This window comes from Mauremys mutica, chromosome 2 (genome assembly GCF_020497125.1).
Source record: "Mauremys mutica isolate MM-2020 ecotype Southern chromosome 2, ASM2049712v1, whole genome shotgun sequence".
Lineage (NCBI taxonomy): Eukaryota > Metazoa > Chordata > Testudines > Geoemydidae > Mauremys > Mauremys mutica.
The window spans coordinates 144399492-144419044 of NC_059073.1; the positions used below are offsets into that span (position 1 = coordinate 144399492).

The 19553-nt window shown below is 46.6% G+C and overlaps 1 protein-coding gene across 1 annotated transcript in view; it reads left to right on the forward strand.

Moving 5' to 3' along the window:
* SLC4A5 (solute carrier family 4 member 5) overlaps positions 1–19553 on the forward strand; it is a 167418-nt gene that overhangs the window by 58128 nt on the left and 89737 nt on the right. Inside the window, exons 5-6 of the mRNA XM_045003457.1 lie at positions 5713–5842; positions 18963–19123. Coding sequence (XP_044859392.1) covers positions 5713–5842; positions 18963–19123 — 291 coding nt within the window. The remainder of the gene's footprint in view (positions 1–5712; positions 5843–18962; positions 19124–19553) is intronic.

The window sequence follows — 19553 nt, forward strand, 5'->3', positions numbered from 1 at the left end:
AAAATTCCCCTGTTTATGCATCCAACAATTGTGTTAGCTCTTCTTCAGATCGGACAAAGGAGGACCTGTAACCCACACTGACCAATGGCTACATCTACACATTTAGAAGCCAGCATAGAGCCTGGTTGAATTGGTCATGATGCCTGGAACTTCCTTAGGTGTTGTGTTTTGGTGCCCTTCCTAGCAATTTATTCCATGAGCACATGGTATTTTCCTGATTATCTCCATTTTAGTTCTACCTTCCTAATTTTTAGCTTCTGGCCCTAGTTTAGAATCACTCACCTGGGAGAATTCTCAGTCAGCTTTATCAATTGCCCTTCATAACATTGAAGTTGTTAATGGGTCACCTTAAGGCTTCCTCTTTCCCCGTGGCCCCTTCATGTTCCTTCCATTCATGGAAAAGTCCTATACAATGAAATAGGGATGGAAACAATAGGGGTTATAGAAATGTAATAAGGCTCTCTAGAAATTACTCTGAAAAACCTATAGAATTTCATGATGAATGTGACCCTTTGTGTAGGTTTTCCAAACCATCTCATAAAATTCTACAGCAGGGAGAGATAATTATCTCTCAAATTCAGTATGGTGGTTGAGGTAATCTATAGAAAGTTTCTCCTGTTCTATCGCATTAAATAGGATGGTACCAAAACTACAGAAATACTACCACTTTCTATTATTCTGCGTGACTTTTTCATAAATTAGAGACTAGAGAACTGTGACCATCTTGATTGTCTGTGCTACCTCTCCTCCACTGCCCATTTTGAGCTGCGCATGTTAGCTCCCAGGTCTTTTCTAAACCGGCAATTTTATTAACATCTCCCACCATGATTCTTGCACCAGTTCCCCTACACCAGTATCGCTGGTGGGAAACCTAGCATAAACCAACCATCAGTGCTTTTATCTCCATGTTGTCTAGATCTGCTCTGAGCGGAGTTAGAAAAAACAGCCCTGTCAACATCTGTGCTTCCACTGTTGCTACCACCAGCGGAATTTAGCTGGTTTTAGCACAGTAGGAGAAATAGTAATACCCAGTGTTTTTCATCAGATCTCAAAGCTCTTTACAGAGGACAGTATCATTATCCCCATTTCACAGATGGGGAAACTGAGTCACAGAGTGGGGAACTGACTTGCTGAATGGCAGAGCCAGGAATAGAACTCGAGTGTCCTGACTCCCAGTCCAGTGCTCTAACCACACTGATTGCAAAAGCATCTGAGGCAGTTAAGTGCTTGACTACCTTAGTCACTTGAAAATCCCATCCATTAACAAAAAATGTTTCTAGCATAGACGAGGCCAGAGAATGCTGGCATTTTGCAGTCAAATGTATGCTTTGGTACAGGGAGAGGGAATATGTGTTGTGACAGTCAAAGCGCAGTCCCAAAACCAAAGTTATGGGCTTAATGCAAGGATCACAGAGTGAAATTCTATGGCCTGTGCTGTGTAGGAGGTAAGACTAGAGAGTCAGAATGCTCCCTCTGAAATGCCATTCGAAGAGGGAGCAGCTTTATTTCAGCTGGAATTTAACATGGCAAAAGTTCCTGCAGCAGCCATGACAGACGCTCGGTGAGAGCACCTATAGATTCTTAGCTTCCTGTCTTAAGTTGTCATGTGATGTAGCTAGGTTCTGTTAAACAGTTGTCACGTTTCACACCATTCAGTAGGGAGCGAATGATTCCTAGTTATGTTGTGTGGGGAAGTTTGTGAATCACTTCTGGTGTAATGATGCTATAGTGGAGAACATGGCACTTTTATAAAAACTGATACTTTTCTAACTCCCCGAACTTTTGTGTAAGGACAGCAGCATGCAGATGCAGTTGGAATTCATCTGAATTATTGTAGTGATGGCTGCTTTTCAGAATGGGGCTATTTAATTGGGTATTATTAATCATGCATATTCTTATTTATCATTCAGTGCTTTCCATCTAAGCTCCTTACCAAAAAGCAGGATTGTTCTCCCCATTTCCCAGGTGGGGGAAATGACTTTCTCAAGATCACCCAGTGCGTTAATGGCGGAGATGGGACCTACTCCAGTGTCCTAAGCCCTGGATTACCCTGCCTCTCTATCATGCACGTATCTAGGGCCTTCTGTCTTCAAAATACTCACAGCAATTCTGGGTGAGCGGTGAGCACTATGCCCGTTTTCATGGACACACTCAAATAATTCACCCACGAAAGTTCATGCTCCAATACTTCTGTTAGTCTATAAGGTGCCACAGGACTCTGTCGCTTTTTATTCAAATAATAGTTAATTCATTATCATTAGGAGTCTTTAAATCATGACTGGATACCTTTCAAGAAGACTGACAATATAGTCTCGACTTTTCCCTGAACTCCCCTGCCTGTCCATCTCCTTATGTAGTGTCTTGTATTATAATTAGACCATCAGCTTTTTGTTCTGGGTTTGTACAGCACCTAGCACAATGGGGTCCTGGTCCATGACGAGGACTCCTAGGCGCTCCGTTGATACAAATCATGGAATAGGACTCAGTAGTGTTCTCTTACACAGGGGGTAAGGATAACCCCCATCCACTTCAGAAATCACTGCATGAAATTCCCTGGGCTGTGTTGCATGGAATAATGATATCATAATAATAGATTATCATTATCTGGCCTTAGACTCTAAGAAATGCTTTCTCTGTAGGTAAGAGACGCCATTAGAACTGAGGAGTTCATGGCTTCTAGCCCAGTATTCAGACCACTAGGCCTTGTCTCTCCTAGCCTTGCTAAAATAGCATTTATTCTTAACCTCACACACATCAGCAGTGGGTTAGCATTGCGTTGACTGTTGCCAGCCGCCTTGCATGCTGCCAAGAGATCTAAAAGCATGTGAACACAGAGATTTAAGAGAAAATCCACCAAGCTCACTCAGCGATGGAGCAAGCAGTCAGGAGGGCAAGTGTGTGCTCTCCTCCTCCCTGCTCCCCCTCACACGGCTACAGGGAATGCATTAGAGTCACTCAGACGGAACAATTCAAAGGGAATGAACTGGCTCTCTCAGTAATTAAAAACGTCCTGTGCTACTGAAACTTCTGTCCGCATCCGTGGGTGACATACCACAGCCACAGGCCTAAGCTTACTCTGACGCAGCCGCTCAATAGCGGAGCTTGTCTCGACTGTTCTTTTCTCCCCTCGACACTTAGCGGGAAACAAAGTTAATTTGTTATGACAGGAGCATTAGGCTTTGCTCTGGAGGCTCGAGCCATAAAGAAAGCAAGAAAGGGAAACTCTGAGACGGAGAGCGCAAAACTCTAAGAAACTTTCTCTCTCTCTCTCTCTCTCTCTCTCTCTCTCTCTCTCTTTTTATCTCAGAGTTTCGCTTTCTTTCTGAGATCAAGAGAGAGAAAATGTTGGGGGGAGGGGGGGGGAATCCCAGAATAGCTGAATAGAAAGAGAGCCCTGAAACAGATTTGAATTTGATGGGTGAACTCACATATCACAGTAGGGGGAAAAAATCATTTCTAACACAGAAACATTGGGCCAATTTGTACAGCTCCAATCAGGCAAAACTCCCAATGACGTCAATGGAAGTTTTGTCCGAGCAACGACCTCATGTTTCGGCTCAATGTCCGGAGGAAAGCAAAACACAGAAAAGGGGGCGACAAAATTTCCCCCTGTGCTAGAGACCAGGGTTTCTTGTTTCTTACAGGGCTGTATTGCTGGTAGAAGGTGCTGGCTTGACAGCTCTGGACACTGAAGTCCTATGTTTAACTGCAGCAGGCACAGTACAAAGCAAGCTTCTCAATATCCCTCCCTGAGCTGGAGGTGGGACGGTTCAATCTCCATGACTTATACGAGCCTCAGCTTCTCCACTGAAGCCACCAGCGTGATGTGATGGAAAGGGCAATTGTACCAGTATTTCTTATGATATGGACACTTGTGCACTGGGATTGGGCTGCACCAAACTCATTTCACATAGGCCACCAAGCAGCAGTCATCAGGTGGTGGTAACTATCAGTCACTTCCCAACCTGGACTGGATTCTAGCTGGTGACTTGGAAGTTAAATGCTCTGTATCCACTTATCAGTCCCCTGAGGCATCCACTGGCGCAAAGCCAGAATTTCTCACTGAAATGGTGGAACCTTCCTGATCCAGGACCCTGCCCCCTAGAACCTAAAGGAAACACAAAGAGTGTCACCATGTGTGTACAATGTCTTGTCACGTTTCTTCCCCAACGGGTCCAAAGAGTTAAGAAGCTCAGTCCATAAATACTTACCTGGGGATAGCTGAGGGAACTTTAATCTAGCAGGTAAAGGCAGGACAAGATCCAATGACTGGAAGTTGGAGCTAGATAAATTCAAGTTAGAAATAAAGCACAGATTTGTAACTGTGTGGCAATTACCATTGGAACAACTTCCCTGTCGAACGTGGTGGATTCTCCATCACTTGGTGTCTTTTTAAACAAAATTGGATGTCCCTTTCAGAAAAAAATATACGCTCTAGCTCAACCACAAATACGTGTGTGGTGCAGGAGATGAAATTCTCTGGCCTGTGTTTTGCAGGAGGGCAGACTAGATGAACATCATGCTCCCTTCTGGCCTTTAATTCAACGGGTGAAATGTTGGCCCTTCTGTAACCGATGTCAAAATTCCCATTGACTTAAATGGGGCCAGGATTTCACCCTCTGAATCTAGCTGGTGGTTGTATCCACTGATTACCAAAATCGAGAGTGTGCCTTCCATTCGTTACATTTTCCAGTTGTTCCATATTTCAAGCCCTCTTTGTTGAGGAAACTTGGCCTGAATTGCTTATTGTCTCGGCCTTCCCTGCTCCTCAATGGGCCTCTTGTTTCTGAATGAGTTGTTCCCTCAAACAGCTTATTGTCCTCAAAATGTCCTTTTCACTACAGGATCTAAGATACGCCTGTTGGTCCCCTCCTCCATCCTTACGCTCCTTTCTGTTTCTCCAAAGCTTTGTGAGTCAGGAGTGACTAATCTTGCTGCCCCAAAAATGCTGAATCACTGTTGTTTGCCATCAAAATTACCCCTTTAGCCTTTGCAGCATCTTTCCTAGAAAACTAGAGCCAGGGGGGTGTTGCTCAGGCTGCCCGAGTGGACTGCTACAACTGCACTTTTGGCAGCAAAGAACTCTGCTGCAATCGCTAAAGCACGAGATGCCCAGCGAGGTCTTCCCAAGTTGATTGTTCAGCATGAGCAAAACAGAAGAGAAATCAAAGATTGTTTCCCCAACAGGCGGCCAGGTTTGATTAAATAACTGATCTGACTCTCTACCTAAAATTCAAACCCGAGCCCACAAAACATTTTGGAGAAACAAATTCCATTCTCTTGATTTGGTTCCTGGCTCTGGCTCTGGCTCTGGCTGGGGCTGAGTTTGAAAGGACCAAATTATCACAAGCAAAGCTGCCGTCTTCGTATTTCTTGCCCGGATAGGTATATCTCAGTATCAGTTCCTTGCCATTGGTGTGCTCTACCTGTGGCATTCAACGGTTTAGTCTCAAAGTCTGTAGTACTTTGGTCTTATTCTGGTGGCTGGGCTTGGTGTGCAGGTGGTGGTCTGTGCTATACAGGAGGTGAGAGATATGATCTGGTGGTCCCTTCTGACCTTGACCTCTGTGACTTTATGGCTGTAACCAGTACACATTCACCAGAAAGCTCATTCTCACAAGGTTCCAAGAGCATTTTCGAAGCTGGATTGGTGTGAGAACCATCCACAGTTGCACAGGGTTAAATGATCTCTCTTTTTTCTCCTCGCTTTAGTGTCTCCAGCTGCTGAACGCCTTCGTTACATCCTGGGTGAAGACGATGACCCTCCAAACCCCACCCTGTTCACTGAGATGGACACACTGCAGCACGATGGGGAAGAAATGGAGTGGAAAGAATCTGCCAGGTAAGGAGAGGACACCTCACCAGCACTGGTGGTTCAATAGGTAGTGTTGTTATGCATGTATTATGGTAGCGCTTCAGAGCCCCAATCATGGACCACCACCACCCATTGTGCTAGGGGCTGTACAAACACAGAACAAAATGATGGTCCCTGCCCCATACAGCTTCCAGTCTAAGTCAGCACTGACCTAGTGCCTCCAGCAGAGAGTTAGGAGGCACTGTGCTGCTGGAGGTAGCATTGATGATTCAGTAGATGGCTTTTTTCCCCCAGAGTTAGTACTCAGCTGGTTGTCCCCTGCCTGCGGATAGGGTCCCAAAATATCCCACCATTGTTCCCGCTAGTTCAGCTACATGAGTGACAATATTGATGAGAGCCGTAGGGCAGATGGCTCCAGGAAGTCTCTCACATTTTAAGCACCATTTCCTCTAAGCCAGTTCAGAGCAGGTATAGATGACACAACGGTAAGTCTTGTATACATTAGCACTCCCAATAATGGCAAATTGCAAGGGGAAAAAAATAAGAGTGTAGACAAGACAAGGCAATAAGTAAACTACTGCGTAATGTTGCTCTGCACTGGTGAGCAGTTATCATGTTCCACCCCAGAGGGGGTTGCATTTCTGTGCTGGATGAAGGGATTCTGCTATGTGTATAGTTAGTAAAGCACTGTGGGACCCTGCGTAATTAAAGTAATTATGGAAATGCAGTAAGTTGTTATAATCGCTGGTAAGATGATGCAAAAGAAAAGTCACAAATTGCTTGTGACCACAGGGTGCTTTCACAGGAGATACCTGGTGGCTTCATGACCATGGTGATGCTGAGACGGAACACACTGGCTAAATCTATTAATCGATCCTCAAATTGCAACAGGGTGATTGGTTTTGAAATTGATTAGGAAACAGCAAATATGGGCCAGTTCATTGCTTGACCATGCAAAGTGACACAAATCCTGAAAGAGGGACAATGTAAAACATGGTGGCTAGAAACATAGGTGTTCCTTGGAGCCCACTCCAGAGCTGAAAAACCGCAGCTGCCTGTGGAATGGAGTCTTGAGTCTTGCAATATTTGGTGTGTTTCTTAAAGCCCTAGCACCTGGAGGAATGTGATTAGGTGAGAATCTCAACTATCATTTGTATTATTTTTGTTTTTAGTAAGTTTCTAGTCCTTGAGGTGGTAAGGGGCCTAATGTGGGTTGCTCCAATTGAAGACAAGTTGAAGAAGGCTTGGTTATGTTGGTATGGGCATATCTGGCAGAGACCAGAGAGCTCTTGTAGTGATTGTGGATGGACGATGAACAAGAGGGAGACCAAAGACTAGGTACATGGACCAAATATCAGCAGATCTCAGAGGGACCGATCTTCATGACAGCCTCGTGTATGATCATGAGTTTTGGAACAAAGTTATAAAAGTGGCTGACTTCAAATAGGGAAGTGGCAAGAAAGAAGAAGTTGTGGAGAAAAACAGCACACACTCAGGGGTGGCTCTAGGATTTGCGCCGCCCCAAGCAGGGTGGCGCGCCGCGGGGGGCGCTCTGGCGATCGCCGGTCTCGCGGCTCCGGTGGACCTCCTGCAGACGTGCCTGCGGAGGGTCCGCTGGTCCCGCGGCTCCGGTGGACCTCCCGCAGGCATGCCTGCGGATGCTCCACCGGAGCCGCGGGACCAGCGGACCCTCCGCAGGCACATCTGTGGGAGGTTCACTGGAGCCGTGGTCCCAGCAGACCCTCCGCAGGCATGCCTGCGGGAGGTCCACCGGGGCCGCCTGCCGCCCTCCCGCGGGACGCCGCCCCAAGCGCGCGCTTGGCGCGCTGGGGTCTGGAGCCGGCCCTGCACACACTACAAGCTCCACCACCAGACAGCAAATAAAAAGACCCCAGTATGTATTATTTTATTACCCTGTGTCTGGGCAAGGCTGCAATTACAAATAGAGCTGGGTGAATTTTTTTATTTATATTTATTTTTTGCTAAATAGTTTATTCACCAAAAAATGCAGTTTCGGGTTAATAGCTGAGATTCTCAACTAAAACCGTTTGCAAATTTAAGTCAAATTCAGCAAATAATTTTGGCCACAGAAAAAAGGGGAGAGGGATTCCAAAAATGTATAAACAGAACATTTCAACTTTTTGTTTCAAAATAACATTTTGTATGGAAATTTAGCTAGATTTAACTTTTTAAAAAAAAAACTTAAAAGAAAATTAAACGTTAGTTGTTGGTTTTTTTCAAGTCAAAACATTATATTCGACCTGAAAATCTCCCCCCCCCCCCGCCCCCCGCCTCCTCCCAGTTTATCATTTCAGCAAGAAAAACCAAAAGGTTGTCATTTCAGGCTGACCTAAAAGGAACATTTTTTTGGACTTTTCATTTTGACAGTTAAACTGGAAAATCAATTCTTTGCCCAGCTCTACTTTCGACCCATGTGATAAGCAGCAGTCGCAGCACGTGCTCGGCGGGTGGCTTCAGTTTCATTCCTCCAGCCTCTGCCTCTGTGCTTGGATCATGAGTGGATTTAAGAACTGAAGCCATTACTTTTGCTGGTAACCTGTGAAATAAGAGTTCAGTAGAATGAAACGGCATTGGCATCACATGGAGTTGGCGTAGATAACACTGTATGGAACTGGCATAGCATAAGCATGGAACTGATATAGAGCTGACAGCATGGCAAAGAAAATTGGTGCAAAATGCTACCAGATTAGATTGGTAGCATTTGACACCCTTTGTTTTACACTCTTTGGAAATGATACCACCACATGTCAAGACAGTGGAAAAATCAAGCCCAATCTGTCTAATATTTCTGCATTCTCGCTTTTCGTGGGCATCCAAAGAGTTAACACGCCCCACTGTTCCAGATCTTAAAAAAAAAACAAAAAAACCCAAAACTTTTAATAAAAGTATTAGAGGAACCACAAATAGTGTTCGTTTTGTGGAATTATGAGCTTAACCAAGTAAAAAATCTCAAATCCATGTGGAATTTTCTCTTCCTAGCGTAAGTTTTGTAAGCATTATTAGGTGGGTTTTTTTTCCCCCAGTGAGCTTCATTCTTTGAAAAAGGAGTCACTGTTGCACCAGGGATTTAGGTGGCTTTTTGAGCTCAGCTGAGCCCTTTCTCTGTTGTAACACAAAGGGATTTGTGTGTGTTCATGCCATTTCGAATGGGATCGATGGGGTGAGGTCAGGCAGTTAATAAGATAGAGAGACAGAATTAATAAAAATCTATCTCACCCACGTGCACAAGTGGCATCCCACTTGTGCCACATAATGACCTTGTCTAATGCGCGCTTGGGGCCAGCACCAGGGGATGTGCTTGCTCTCTGACACCCAGGGATTTACACGTGCAGCTCCTGGAACAATGAGATGGGCACACGGTGTCCTACTGACCCCTTTGTTTCTGTACCAACTAGTGTGGTGCCTCTCATGCATCGGAGTGCCATGCAGGGGTGGGTGGTCCAGAACAAATGGGTTCAAATCCATGCTCTGCCCCAGACAGCCCATGTGACCTTGGGACTTAGGAGCCTAACCCATATTGATTTAAATGGGAGTTAAAAGCCTGAACACCTTTAAGGATCAGGGCCCGTGTGCCGTAATTTGCCATCTGTAAAATGAAGATAATAGCACGCCCCTGCTTCCCAGGGATATGGTGAGGATAAATATATGAAAGACTGTGACATTCTCCAGTACTATGGTATTGGGGTCTATATGATCTCTCTCTACCTAAGATAGATAAAGGTTACTGGGTAATGGTCAGATCTATCCACCACCATGAAAAAGTTCACCTTGCAGAAACCTGGTGGCTTTTAAAACTGATAGTTCCTTGCCATGATCACAGGGGTTTTTTTTTGCCTGCAAAGACTTGCTGGATTCAAGGTGCAGAAGGAAATCACAGTTAGTTTGGTGGTTCTGAGTGTTAAAGTTCTTGAACTACTGGGCAAGTGATTGTGTTCCCAGCTCTAGACAGGGAGTGGGGTCTAGTGGTTAGAGGGGGAGACTGGGTATCAGAACTCTGGGGTTCTGTTCCCAGCTCTGGGGAGGGAGGGTGGTCTAGTGGTTAGAGGAGGGGGCCTGGGAGTCAAGACAGAGGCTCTTGCCACTGACTTGCTGTGTGACCCTTAAGCAAGAAACTTCCTTTTCCTGTTCCTCAGCATCTGTAACCTCAAGTAGGATTAGATAACAGATTTTACCTCGGTTTGGCGCTGGTGTGAGTGCTGCTGGAATCCTGTGTCCAGTTCTGTTGTCCACAATTCAAGAAGGATGTTGACAAACTGGAGAGGGTTCAGAGAAGAGCCACAAGAATGAATAAAAGTTTCAAAAACCTGCCTTATAGTGATAGCCTCAATAAATTGAGCTGCTTGAGTCTAAGGGATGACTTGATCACAGTTTATCGGTTTGCCTACACGGAACCTTAGTCCGTACTACGGGGGAGTAGATTCTACAGCACACCAGCATGTTGCGCACTAACTGGTGATGTGGACTCGTCTGGCATTCACTAAAAGTTCCCTAATGCATGTTAACGTAGTACAGTTTGAAACAGGACCACATTATTGTGCACTAGGGAACTTTTACTGCATGCCAGTAGGGTCCACATGGGTCAGCACACAATCTAGTGCCCCTCTATTGCAGACAATGGCACCATATAGACAAACCCTATAAGTACCTACATGAGGAACAGATATTTGGCAGTGGGCTCTTCAATCTAGCAGACAAAGATATATCATCATCCAATGGTTGGAAGCTGAAGCTAGACAAACTTAGGAAATATGGTTTAAAATTTCAATAGTGAGGGCAATTAACCATTGGAACAATTTACCAAGAGTTGTGGATTTTCCATCAGTGGCAATTTTAAAATGAAGATTAGATGTTTTTCTAAAAGCTCTGGTCTAGGAATTATTTTGGGGAACTTCCATGGCATGAGTTAGGCAGGAAGTCGGACAATGGTCCATTCTGATCTTGGAAACTATTAATGTAGGGCATTGTCCCTATCTTAAAAGGTGAAGCTTGTTTCATTAATGTTTAGAAAGCTGTACGAGATCTTTGGATGAAAGGTACTTGGAAGCACAATGTGTTTTCATCACTATTAGGCTGATTCTGCAATGGGCTAAGTCCATCAACTTCCTTTATCTTCAGTGGGAACTGGTGTCACTTAGAACCTGGCCCAGCCTGGCAGGATCCAGCCCTGTCCCATCAGTGAGGATCCAAAGAAACTACATGCGTGTGAAGCATTAGACACTGTCGAGGCTGTTTGGGCAACCGATTTAGTTAACTTTTAGTCTGTTTTTTGAAGCAAGCGATTTCCCAAAGCACCTAAGTGAACAGGAGCACAAGTCCCACTGACTTTCAATGAAACTTGTTCTCCTGACTCACTTGAATAATTTGGAAAATCCCTCCCTAGGGTGGTATTTCATTTTTTCCCCTTAGTCTTCCTGTCTGCACACTAAATTGGCTCTATATGGGTCTGTCTACACTGCACACTAAGCCAGGACTCTGACTCAGGTTTGAGCCCAAGCCCCCACCTGCTCCCTGCTTCCGTCCACACACAGATCAGTCTGACTCAGGTCAGCAGGGACTCTGGCCCCAGGTCCTAGGATCCTACTAAGAGGGGGTGGGTCAGAGCCCAAGTCCCACTCTGACTTGGATCCAATCCCTGTCACTGTGCAGTGTGGACACAGGTCAAGCCGCAGACCCAAGTCAGAAGGTCTGCATCACGCAGTATAGGCACGTTAGCACGACTGTGAAACCCGGGTCCAGCAATTGTAAACCCAGGCTTACAATGCAGTGTGGATGCCCCAGTATGGGCAGTGTAGACATATCCTAAGTGTTTGAGTTGTTAGCAGAAGCGTGATTGCACTGAGCTGCGACTCCAGAGCTGCTAGGTGTCTGCTGAATGTGGTTTAACCCTTTGGAGACTAGGCATATGTAATCTACATCCTAAGCATTCATTTTGTTGCCAGCCTGGATAAAACACCAGCATTCTACAGGTTAATGTTCCTAATAGATGATGATATTTTTGGTCACTGCTAAGGGAGCCATTTAATTATTTTCCCCAAAGGGTTTTATTCCTTTCTATGATAAACCCTTATTCTGTGGGGCTGGGTGTGTGCCAGAATTTAACGCTGTCCAAGGTGCAGGTTACGGAAGGAGTTTGATGGATCTCTTTGCAGACCCTTGAGGCGGCAGGTGTGTTTGCCCGGCCTAAAAGTCATCAGCAAGATTGACACTAATCAGCCCTCCTCAGTAGGGAGGCCAAAGAGTGAACGGGCCCTGGAAACTGGACTCCCTCTCACCCAATCAGAGCTGGTTCAGGCGCATTAGGGAGGTAGCGCAGGGAGACGGTTACAGTGCTACTAGCTGTGCTGTACCCGCTCTGGAGATAGAGGGCTTCAGTCTCCAGGGGCAGCCCAGGACTTCATGTGAGCATTTCCACTGCAGGTTTAAAAGCTGCCGAATTGCAGGGCCTGTGTTTCCTCTCTCCTTGGGTCAGGAATTCACAGCCTCTTTAGCTGCGGGGAGCCAGCTCCTTCGCGGCGTGAGCACTACCTGCAAATAAAACCTTGGCAAGCCTAAACAGGAAACTTCATCTTCAGAGCCAAGCAGCTGTCAAGACAGTGTGGACTTGGCTCCGGGAGTCTAACATGGGGAGAAAGCTGACTGCGCAAAACGGCCAAGGGTGAGGCATTGCATGCTAGATTGCCACGCCTGGGATAATGATGCTCAGAAATTACACTTGCTGTGGTGACAGTGTCTAGTCTGTTTAGGGTTGCCAACTTTCTAATCTCACAAAACCGAACACTCTAGCTCCGCCCCTCCCCGAGGCCCCACCTCTCATTCACTACATTTCCCCATCCTTCCCTAGCTCACTCTCCCCACCCTCACTCACTTTCACTGGGCTGGGGGAGGGGGTGGGGGTGCGGGCTCTGGGGTGGGGGATGAGGGGTTCAGGGTGTGGAAGAGGGTTCCAGGCTAGGGGAGGGAGTTGGGGTGCATAAAGGGGTGAGGGCTCTGGCTGGGGGTGCAGGCTCTGGTGTGGGGCTGGGGGTGAGGGGTTTGGGGTGCAGGAGGGAGCTCCAGGCTGAGAAGTGGGGCCGAGAGATTGGGAATGTGGTAGGGGGCTGCGGGTTGAGTCAGGGGTTTGGGGGGGGTGAGGGCTCCAGCTGGGGGTATGGGCTCTGGGGTGGGGCCAGGGATGATGGGTTTGGGGTGCAGGAGGGGTCTCTGGGTTTAGAGGGCAGCGGCTTGGGGCTCAGGGTTGGGGCACGGATTTACCTTGTGCAGCTCCCAGTCAGTGGCGCAGCGAGGCTACGGCAGACTCCCTGCCTGTCCTGGCACGACGCTGCACCCCGGAAGCGGCCAGCAGATCCAGCTCCTAGGCAGGGATGTGGGGGCCAGGACGCTGCTCTCGCCCCCAGGCACTGCCCCTCCCAGCTTCCATTGGCTATTCCCAGCGGAGCCGGTGCTAACAGGGCAGGGGCAGCGTGTGGAGCCCTGTGGCCCCCCAACATAGGAGCCAGACCTGCTGGTCGCTTCTGGGGTGCAGCACGGTGCCAGGACAGGTAGGGACTAGCCTTCCTTAGAGCTGCAGCACCACTGACCAAACTATTAATGGCCTGGTCGGAGGTGCTGACTGGAGCCCCCAGGGTCCCTTTTCGACTGGGATTTCTGCTAAAAAAACAGACCCCTGGTCACACTAAGTCTGTTCAGATCATAAACTGTTTCGGGCAGGGACTATCTTCAGGGTGTGTTTGTACAGCACCTAGCGCTATGGGTCCCTGACCTCTCTTGGGACCTCTAGGTGCAACTGTCACACAAATGATAAAACAGAATAGGCCAAAGGTAGCAGGAACTCATGCTTCAGTGCAGAGGTCAGGAAGGAATTTTTCTCATAGAAAATTAGGGTTGGAAGAGACCTCAGGAGGTCATCTAGTCCAACCCCCTGCTCAAAGCAGGACCAACCCCAACTAAATCATCCCAGCCAGGGCTTTATCAAGCCTGACCTTAAAAACCTCCAAGGAAGGAGATTCCACCACCTCCCTAGGTACTGGAATCTCACCCATCTCAGTGAGTATTCCAGATTGTAAAGGGGTGTTAGGGGGTGTCATCTTCCTTTGAAGCAGTAGTGAGTAGATCGTCATCTGGTGTAAATTCTCACAGCACCATAGGCAGGACTCTGGACTGCGGGGGGGTGAGGACACAAACCTTTTACCTTTGTGATCCGAAGTTGAAATCCTGTCTCTGCTCACAAGCGACAATAATCGTGAGCTGCTCGCGCTATTGCCCTTGGGCACATCACAAAATTGCCACATGGTCAGAGGCAGAGGTAGAATAGCCAGGGGGTTGTGGATAAAGACTACAGAGCTACTTGTGTTAGGGAGTCCAGGACTAAAGCAGCAGGGGGTGCTGCAGACCAGAATTATGGGTGTCAGCAGAGCTGTCCTGAGGGAGCAGGACAGAAATAGCAGCAGCATGGTGCAGGTCAGCATTAAGAAGCGTTGGCAGTGCTGGATCGGGAGGGGCCAGTTCGGGACTCGGGGATATAAGCATTGCTGCATGAGATCTCATGACTAGACCATACCAGGGTGGTGCAGTTCAGTGCAGAACTGAGGGTCCCAGTACAGGACTGAAGTGCATTGGTTGAGGTCTGTAGCAGTGCACTTAACAAATCCATTGAGGTTCCCCAGCATAGATAGCGAATGTTCCTCATCTGACACAGTTCCTTAGCCCACCGGACGTGGTGCCCAGCTCTGGACGGTGTATGTGTTAACCCAGCTTCCTTAGAGTTTGATCATGAGCAGTGTTGGCGAAACCACTTGCGATACCCCTGTCTGCTTTGTGCTAGCATGGTCAGCGCTTAGCATTGTGGTAGTTCCTAAAGCCCGAATGGCAGAGCACGCTGTGAGAACACCTACTGAAGCACTGCAGATGGGTGGGTGTGGGCCCGCCCAAGTCTAAAGGTCCCTCCCCTCAGCCTCAGGGAAGGAACCACCGGACCCAGGCATCAACCAAGCACGGGGGTGAGAGTAGCCACTGCAATGCATGGGGGACTGCATGATACTGGGACAGAAAATGGAAACTGGGAGAATGCAAATCTCCGGGTGGCTTCATATCTTGCCATCAGTGGGCTCTTGGCCAGCCTCAGTATGGCAGGCATCTTACTCAGTGACCATAAATCTCTTGGCCAGCACTGATGTAAATAATGTGACTGAGATGTACGTTAATATAGCAACAGCTTTTGTAGCTCTGCTTAAAAGGATACAGAGTGGTCTAGTATTTAGAGCAGGAGATTAGGTGTTAGGACTACTGGGTTCTAATCCTGGTGTGGGGAAGTGTTTCCTAGCAGTTAGAGCAGGGAGGGGTTACTCCTGGTTCGTATTCCCAGCTTTGGGACGGGTATGTGATCTAGGGGTTAGTGCAAGAGAGTCATCGCTTCGTTGTATTGTGAGGCGGTGATGTTTATGTCATAGCATCAGGTTGCTATAGTGTGAAAGACACAGGACAGTGATACGTTGTGAACATTACAGAAGAGCTAAAGCTGACCTATGGTGAGGGTTTATTAACGAATATCTGTGAAGAGTTTGAGATCAGTGGGTGAGAGGAGCTACATTGTAATAGGAAGAAAAATGCAACAAACCAGGACTGTTCCCTTTCTGAATAACGAATCTCACGTTGATGCTCTTTAAAATATTCCTTGAATTTCTCCTAACTAAAGCTCTGCAGTATCTCCTGATGCAGTTCCAGTATAGCAACCTCTTGGTTTTATGTATTTATTTAAAATACTATTCACTGATTGCCTTTCTCTAGTTTTAACAAACACCATTTTGTGTTCATGTAACATTTTTCATTCAAAGATCTCCAAGTGCCTTCCAAAGGGTGAGTAGTTATTATGGTTGCCCTCTGAAAAGAGGGGAAACTGAGGCACCAGTAGGGTGACCAGATAGCAAGGGTGAAAAATCGGGACAGGAGGTGGGGAGTAATAGGCACCTATTTAAGACAAAGCCCCAAATATCAGAACTGTCCCTATAAAATCAGGACATCTGGTCACCCTAGGCACCAGAGAGTTTGAGCTAATTTTTTTTTTAGGGTTGCTTCAGATTGCTCAGCCAAACTTGAGCCTGATTATCGGAGGCATTAGATTCTTGCAGCTCTCACTGTCTTGGGTGCACTGCACTTCCTAATGCAGGCAGTGTTGTGTGTCGGGTTTGGCGCAGAAAACTGAGGCATCCAGAGGCCATTCGTGGCTTGCCCAGATCACACAGTTAATCCATGTTAGAGCTAGGACTAGAAACCGCATGTGCTCTAACCACTACATTACACTGTCTCCTTCTCCTGCTGCATTAATGGCCTTTTGTTTGTCAATCTGCCTTCACAGTCCACCATACGGCAATAGTAGTACAGAACAATAGCCACCGTACTTTTTCAATCACTTCCTGCAAAATCTGGGTGAGGTAACAGTAGCCTGTTGCCTTGCCCCGAATCAGGCTTGCAGTAGCCAGAATCTATTTCCTTTCTTTGCTGCTAAATGGGCGAATGCTGCTCTACTCTGTTAACTAGGAGGAATCCTGGGTTCCACGTCCCTCTCCACCCCACCCCCCTTGGTTCAAGAGCAATGAATCCCAGAATCCTAAATGAGCAGCAGAGCTGCAGCAGGAAAGATTATCTAAATTAGTTCTCCCACTGGGGAAAAAACATTGAAGTGTGTCAATCTGCCTCCCCTTTGTAGTTTGGATCTCTAATCCAGGTAAATGCCAACCTAAAGGAGCTACTAGGGAGAAGGAACCACCAGGTATGTCCCTGACCATAGTCTGGATAATCCAGAGCTGTTTCCAGTGTTTCCAGGCAGAATTAGCATATACTCTGTTGCTACTTTTTTTTTTAAGCCCCTGTTGTCCTCTGTTCTTTCGCTCTGTCCCCACTGCAGTGACATGAGCCAAAATCCTAGTTGTACCAGTTAAAAGCTGCCAGGTTAAGCCCTAGACTGACTAATCCATGAGAATTCATGGAGCTGGGACTCTGCAAACCTGATTTAAAGGAACAGCAGCTTTATTTCCAAAATAAATACAGGCGCGTTGCCGAGAATTACTTGTGCTTAATTGGAGCACGAGTCATATTCCCAGGGAGCCTGCAGAAATCTGCTCTCATTCATTTATTTGTGTTACTCTTCATGATGAATGTTAAGAAGCTGATGCAGAACATTAAAAGCAGGACGGTTTGGGTTTTTTTTAAGGGAGGGAGCGTTGTCTAGTGATTGGAGCAGGAAGTCAGGACTCTAGGGTTCTTTTCTCAGGTCTGGTAGAAGAGCATGGTCTAATAGTTGGAGAAGGACTGGAAGTCAAGATTCCTGTGGTCTGTTCCCAGATCTCGGAAGGGATTGTGGGTCTAGAGGTTGGAGCAGAGGACTGGGAGTGAGAGCTCCTAAGTTCTTTTCTGCCACCGACTCACAGTGTGACATTGGGTTAGCTCAGCATCCCAGTTTAGTCACTGCAAAATGGTTTAATAGTGCCAATAGAGTTAATTAACAAATGTCTCTAAAGCACTTTAATCTCCTTGAATGGCAGAGGTGTGTTATAAATGCTGCATCACTGGGGATGAAACTTTGCTTAGTCAGCATGCTGCATTCTCTCATTTGCCATTTCACATTTTCCTGATGCTGAAATCCTTCACACAAATAATGTAGCCAAAATGTAATTAACCCATCACTGAAATGAATAGAGCAGGTTAAGGTTTTGGGAACTCTGATCACTATCAAGCTGATTAAATGAGTTTTCCAGTGTCCTACCACGACAGGTGTACCAGGCCTTTTTTGTCTTATCACCGCCCTGACGCACTCCACCCAAAGGAAAAGCATTGGCTGGGAAAGAGGGGCAATGAGTTAGACCTCAGAACACTGCCACTCAGGTTCTGGTACCTGCAGAGCCAACAAGATTTGGTCCTCCAGGGGCTAGAAGGGGAGTGGGAGGAGGTTTTAGCCAATCAGGACCCACCAGGCGATATAAGAAGGCTTGCTTGCTTCTTTGTAGGGGCAGTGCTGGATGAAGCTGGGAGAGGAGGGGAGCTCCCCGGCCCTAACCCAGAAACCCAGGCCTGGAACCCCAGGCCCTCAGAACCTAACCATCTAACTGCACCTTCAGCTGAAGGGGTACAATAAACTGTTTTTTGGTTTTTTTTTGGTCTTAAAGTTGAAGGGCTCAGGTGACCAATTTTGGGGGTTGAACTTTAATTGTTAAAGGATGAGCAAAGAGCTCACTGAACCAGACACCTTGCACCAGGCACGCTGTGACACCTGTCCTTTTAGTATTTGTTAGTTGTATGCATAAGCACATTATTATTCCATAGATGCACATGGCACTTCACCGATAAAATGGTTTCCCTGCCTTGAAGACTTTACAATCTATTTTTTTTCATAGCAGCATAAGTATTATATTGAGAGGGAAAGGGGGAAGGGGGGACCTGATCCCAGCAGTGAGATTTACCAACCCGTCAGGTTCTGTTCCTCTTTCAGATGATGTGACTTTAGGCAAATAACTTAACCTTTCTGCCTCCATTTCCTCATCTGTAATATGCAGACATACATTGCAGGGATGGTCTGAGGATGAATTAGTTAATGCACATAAAGCACTTGGCCGGTGGAAAGTGCTATCTATGTACATGTGAAGCATATCTCCCTTTAATAAAAAAGATAATTTAAAACCATATATTAATTGGACTCATGAAAGGGGTGCCTCATATAACATAATGCTAATACAGCTGGTAAAGCTCTTGTATGATTCCTCTAGCTATGCAGCTTTGCCAATGCACCACCACCCTGACCTAGGACTCTTCTAGATATCCCAGCCCTGAATCATGCTCTGCCAATGCCTCTCAGTCCTCAGCTGTTCCAGTCCTGGGCTCCTCCAAGCACCTTGGCTCCTTCTGAAGCAATGGCTGTTAATCCAGTTTATTGATGATAAATATATCTAACTGTAAAATGCACACAGGCGGTACAGCAGCTGCCCTGTGATAGATCTGTTCTGTTCAAGTTCTTACACTGTGCCCATCACCTTGGTCCTTGATCACCTGATTGGTGCACTGTTTGGACAGATGTGCAGTTTACCAGCCATGCATTTGTACCCTGTATTGATCACAACTGTGGCTTTTGTTGTTTCAGGTGGATAAAATTCGAAGAAAAGGTGGAAGAAGGAGGGGAGAGATGGAGCAAACCTCATGTGTCAACGTTATCTTTGCACAGCCTGTTTGAACTGCGCACATGTCTACAGACAGGGACGGTGCTCCTAGACTTAGACGGCTACTCCTTACCACAGATCATCGGTATTAACCTCTCAATGCAAACAGCGGTGGGGTTTTCTTGAAGTGATTTCATTGGCGCTCTGAAGCCTTACCTAGAACTAGAGGAAAGTGTCACTCATCTCAGAGTAATTTGGTGGAAGGGAGGATTAATGGCATGTCAAATGGCACACAATGTAACCGACAATATCAAGTCTGATTCTCCACTTGTGTAGTCATTGACGTGTGTAAATAGTAAGATCATGTAATGTAAATAATAAGACGATATGGGCAAGTGGCTATGGTGATGGACTGCAAATTTATTCTGTATGAGAGGATGTTAGACCACTAGTGTAGGCTTGGGGAGAGTGGAGTTCAGTTCCCTGGTCTGCCAAAGACCTCCTGTGTGACCCTGGGCACTCAATTAGGCCCAGATTTGTAATGATACCAGACTCCTTGTTGTTTTAATGATATG